This window comes from Phaethon lepturus, unplaced genomic scaffold (genome assembly GCF_000687285.1).
Source record: "Phaethon lepturus isolate BGI_N335 unplaced genomic scaffold, ASM68728v1 scaffold56580, whole genome shotgun sequence".
NCBI lineage: Eukaryota > Metazoa > Chordata > Aves > Phaethontiformes > Phaethontidae > Phaethon > Phaethon lepturus.
The window spans coordinates 1-5,491 of record NW_010512301.1 but is presented as its reverse complement, the minus strand read 5'-3'; the positions used below and the strand labels follow the sequence as shown (position 1 = coordinate 5,491).

The 5,491-nt window shown below is 42.7% G+C and overlaps 1 protein-coding gene across 1 annotated transcript; it reads left to right on the top strand.

Annotated features, from left to right (window-relative positions):
* Positions 1–1,312: 1,312 nt before the first annotated feature.
* On the top strand, positions 1,313–4,884 carry SUSD3 (sushi domain containing 3; the record flags this gene model as incomplete). The annotated part of the gene is made up of 3 exons (XM_010286261.1): positions 1,313–1,325; positions 3,039–3,227; positions 4,737–4,884. Coding segments are annotated over exons 1-3 (350 nt in total), but the record flags the coding sequence as incomplete, so codon positions are not given.
* Between the last annotated feature and the right edge of the window lie 607 nt (positions 4,885–5,491).

The following is a 5,491-nucleotide window of genomic DNA, read 5'->3' as shown; positions in this document are numbered from 1 at the left end:
CATGCTGACTGTCTCGAATCACCTCCCTGCCCTCCAGGTGGCTTAGCATATCTTCTAAGAGGATCTTCCCAGGCAATATAATATTAAATATAATAAATATATTCAAAAATATATTCTTGATTGTAGTAGATTTAGTCAGACAAACATGCCTGAAGAGTATTCAAAGGATAAATCTATACGTAACACCTGCTTATATAGATACGAGGGTGGAAGCTTACCTAAACAATGGTTTTCTGGAGATGGAAGGGTAAAATTAACCTAGCAGAACAGTGAATGCAGCAAGTAACCGCAAAAACATTATAGGTAGTTAATAGCAAAGGATGCTAGAGCTTACAGGAGAGACTTTACAAATGAGTAGTTAGAAGACCGTTGCTGATGAAAATTAGGGCAAATTTTACCCAGAGATATTAAATCCAAACCTGAATAAAATTCATGAAGTCATACCAGTAAAAATCCATCCATGCATTTCAATAAAAGCATTTGTAAAAAGCAAAAAGTAGTGCACATTTAATGTTCTTACTTTGGTGGGAAGAAATTATGTTGAAAAGCTCTTAGAAGAAGAAGAAATGGTATTTCTACTCTGGCCAAATGCAGGTACATGAAGTGCAGTTGATGAACTTCCAACTCAGCATCTGTGTAAAGCCAGGTATAGAAGCTTTCAAAAGTTTAGCTCTTACAAGCTGTCGGTAAGATGAGCCTCTGGAGTTCCTGCCCCAGTTATATTCACACGGGAGTGATCCTCGGGGGGCAACATCATGCTCTTACAGCCCTGGCCGGCCGAAGCAAGGAAATATCCACGGCTTCATGGCACATTGGCTGTTAGAAATCTTAGTAGTGCTCAAGTGAAGAAAAATATTTTAAAAGCTACGGCTGAGGAATAATGCTGACAAGGTCCGTGACATTCAGAGGTTTTAATCACTTGACATACGCCATCGTGGGCAAGGACGGTGCAGGAAAGGGTCGAGAGCACCTGAACCAGCTACAGCTGCACGTGTTACTCGGGGTGGTCAACGCTGGATTAAATGAAATATGTCTTGAAAGAAAGGATCTAGTGCCAAATGATCTGTTCTTTGGAGAGCAGAGGCTGAGTAACGAGTCCAGGTAAACTGGCAAGTCTGCTGAAAGCATGTAATGAGGGCTGCTATGGTGGCTAAACAGATGTACTTTGAGTCAAATTTGGCTCTGAATTCCTTTCTGCATCTTGTGCAGCTGGAATTGTCACCGATGTGAACTCTAAGTATGTGATCCTGTATCTAAAAATAGCCTTGAAAGTGTAAAATGCAAACAGGTAGATATTTTGCAGCTTAGGACAATGGTTTTTCATGGTAAGTCTCCGAGTGATTAAGGTAAAAAGAAAAGCCCAAACTCGTAACTCTCATCTGAAGTGAGGAGGAAGGTTGTCCAGTGCACGCATCCCATGTGTTCCTGTAACGGGATGTTGGAGGGAAGGACGAGAGATGAAGGGAAACGACCCTCAAGAAAATATTTGCTCTCTTTGAGGCAGATTGCTGCCATAGTAAGAGACTGAAAGAAGTGGCAGGACAAACAGAAATAATCCGCATGGAATTAAAAAAGGCATGTTTTTAAAAGCTAGTCCTCAGTACATATTTACTTAGTAGATTAGACCAGTAATTGTCACTGTGGCTTTTGTTTGGTCTTTTGCTGAGATTTCTTTGGGTTTGTTTTCCAAGGGGCTGGGGTTTTTAAGAGTGTAAATTGCAGATAGGTAGTAAGCCTGTCTCTGTGGTTTGATAGAAGAAGCTTAGTGCTAGTGAACGACAAGAGGGGGTTTTTGAGTATTAAAAATAAAATAGATTTGCTGTCCACGTGTGATTCTGGCAAGATGTTCTCAAGGAGGCTATTAAAACTCTACATTTCTTTTTGCTTTTAAGTGTGGGAAGCATATTTTCTCCCTTTTAATTTTTTTGTGTGTCATCATAGTGATTGCAACTCTGATCTTGCAACTGCAACCCAGTTGCCTCTGAGTCCACTGAAGTCATTTGGAAATCCAGCAAAAGACAGCGAACTTGAACTCTGATGCAGAAGCAGTGCTGGTATTGAGTAAATGTTAAAAATAAAAGATTATGTAAAACAGTTTCCAGATTCTGTCAGTGCACATGTACAAAACCAGAAAAATGTATTTATTGTTGTTATCTTTGAAGTATGTCTGGATAGCATCTGTAGTCTTAATGACCAATCATTAAAATTTGTCTTCAAAATTAGTGTGAAACAAGGAATGTTGTGACAATAAAACCCAGTGTATAAAGTTAGTGGCTGACGTTAGGCGGCCGAGAGGAGAACAGCTCCATGACTCAAAGAACACCTGTGTGAATGACAAAGGAACAGAAAGAGAAAAGCCAAATGGACGAAAACGTACTAAAAATGAACGATACACTATAAAGCAGAGTTACTCACTTGAAAATTGAGATAAGTTGAATGCAATTGTGCTCTCTGTGTATGTCTTTCTGTCCTCTCCCTGCAGAGTGTCTTTTGTATATTCTGGCTCGTTTCAGCCAAGACTAACAGAGGTGAAGTGCTCTTGAAAGATAGGAAGTTTCTGTAGGATCATGAAAAGATGCTACCAAGTAGACTGAAATTTGTGATCAATCCATTAAATTTTGGAGAGTTTGCATGGGGGGAAGATATGTTATGAATACTCCCAGCGTGGAAGATGCGAGCCTGAGTACTTCATTAAACACGCAGAGTCCAACAAGACAGGAATCCGTAGGAGACCACGCCACTCGCAGAATGACTGTTTTTTAAAAATGTGTAATAGGTACCAGTCGTAAGTAGATAATGTTGCAACACGAGTAAAACCCAACGCTGTGCCGGGGGTCAGAGCAGTGGAACTGTTGAATGGCACCGAAGGGGGTTTGGCTTTGGGCTGGTACTTGGCAGAGCAGTGAGCATCGCCCACCCCGAGGTCTGTTATTTGTTTTGACCATTAACTTGGAGTGATTTACAATCTGATCACAGTAAAACTGAAGTGGACCTTCGTTTTTGGCTCTGGCGCTGCATTGTCTCGCTTTGTTCCGCAGGGCGGTGCAGCCGCGTCTTCCCTCCCCAGCTTGGCACGCTACAGATCATTCACGGCAACGGCACAGCCGTGGGGACAGTGATAATGTTCCAATGCTCTACCGAGCACCAGCTGGAGGGACCGGGCGTCATCACCTGTGTTTGGAAAGGGAATGGTACCCAGTGGACAGCCGGAGTGCCCTCCTGCAAGCGTAAGGTTCTTTCCAAACCATTCCCAGTCCCTTTGGGCTGCGTTGTGTTTATTTTGCCCTGTTTGTCTCCTGCAACTTTAGGATTAATTCTAGACATCTGTGCAAGGAAAAAGACAAATTCAATTTCCTTCAGAGTTGCCCCCACTGACTGTAATTGCACTCCATATGTGTTCTGACATCATTAATTATCATGACACAGAAAAAACTCAGTCGGATTTATGCCTGATCCCACGTCACCAACTCTGGTAGTGTTGCACCCAGAATAAACGTGGCTCTGTAGCTGCAAGCTGTACCCTTTAGAAAATGTATAGATATGACCGGTTAATGTGCAGGCACATTGGCAAACCCTCTAATCTGCTGGCATTCTTTTCTGAAGGTATTTTTGCTGTAAAAGAAACACAGTGATATTTTTTGAACAATTATAGGTTGTTGCCTGTGGGCAGCCGCATGGGAAAGTTACCATATTGACAAATAGCATTTGAATGGCAACAACATTAACTACCTTTCACGCTGTGTGCCTTCTTATTTATTATAAGATTGTTAATAATTTGACTAGAAGTAAGCCCAAGCAAAGCATGGTACCTCTGAGCTTTGAGAATCTCAGTTTGTGCCTCAGACCTTGTATAATTTTAAATTACCAGTAGATGGATGACTCTTTTAGATACTTACTGCTCTCTCACAAACTCAGCTATTCTTATCTCTCATTTGAGGGATTCCATTAAAGACAAATGAGAGAAATCCTCCCCTCGAGAGGCTGCAGAAATACAAAGCTTTGCGTGGAGCTCAGCTGAACTATTTCTGATGCAGGTCCTCATGGTTTTGGAAGAACTGGGTGAGTTTTGAAGCAAGACATGCTTAGTGCTCCCAATGAGTTGGCAGAAATCTGCGTTAGCTCTGCCACACCACATTCCCACTCCTTTTGTCTGGATAATTCGCTTCCAACATCAGGTCACTGTGAGCACTCAGCCCTGCAGATACTGTCCCTTCTTCCATCCTGCACCCTTCCCCAAAGAGAGGAAGACCTGTTGTTCACTGCCTGCCAAATAGGATGTAATTATATGGACTCTCCTTGAGAGCTAACCCTAAAGGGCTTCTTTAAAGCCATTTACCCCTCTCAGTATTTGCTTTTGCAGCTCCAGTACTCGTTAACAATTGCTTATAAGAGTCTACCAGCTCATCTGCATTTGATACGCCGACAAAGTTGCGCTTTTTAGCTACTGCAGCTCTAAAGGCATTGTGTTTAATGAGTTGCAGTGGTGAAATACTTGTGAACAAGTCATTAGTAGCTTATAAATGAGAGATTTTTAAATAGCCCCATTTGAGGCTTGCGTAGCTCTAAGCTGCAGCCAAGATACTCTGGTGTCTCGACACATACTAACATGAAAGTCCTCACTGAGCTATTATTAGCAGAAGTGTGAAGCGGGTAGGTTTTGGCATGGTTTAATGAAAATGTGAAAGAAATTCAGGGCTTGACCTTAGAAACGTGCTTCTGTGTTTGCTTTGCTGCAGCCATATCAAAATATGAGACTTTTGGATTTAAGGTCGCAGTGATCGCCTCCATCGTGAGCTGTGCCGTCATTCTGCTGATGTCCATGGCTTTTTTAACTTGTTGTCTCATCAAGTGTGTGAAGAAAAGTGAAAGGAGGAGGACTCAAAGGTATGTCAAGAAAAGTTTTTTAAAACCGGTGTAAGACTGTACATTGTGTGGACCTCATTGCTGTGATAGCAGAGAGCTTCAAAGGACTTGATGCTCACAACACCACAATGACGTTAATTACTTAAAATCCTTGGTTTGTAGGTTAGGCTTTAGGCATAGAAAGACTTGGAATTCAAGAGTATTTAGGCACCTAATGTCTGTTAGTATCCGATGACCTCAGTGGGGCTGGGCAGATCTGGATTTACCCAGGATTATGCAGAGGCTGAACACACATGTCTGATTTGCTGGCCCACTCTTTCTCTCCTTGAATTTTTTGATTGGCTGCATTTTCCCTTCTACTCTCTCTCCTTCTTTTTTTCCTTTGCTCTCCTTGAACACTGCTGGGGAAATTCATCTTGCCCATGTCAAAACCATCAAAGCCCTCACCGTCGGCAAAGCATGCTTAAAGCCGTCGCAGCGCTGTACTGGAAGGACGTACAATTTTGTCTGCCGGCTTGAGGCGCAAGCCAGCGGGCGGGATTACGGACGGGCACGGGCAGAAGTACAATTTACCGATCCAGGCCATTGTAAAGAACTCGGCGCCAAGGGCGGCCGCGTGAGCGCGCCC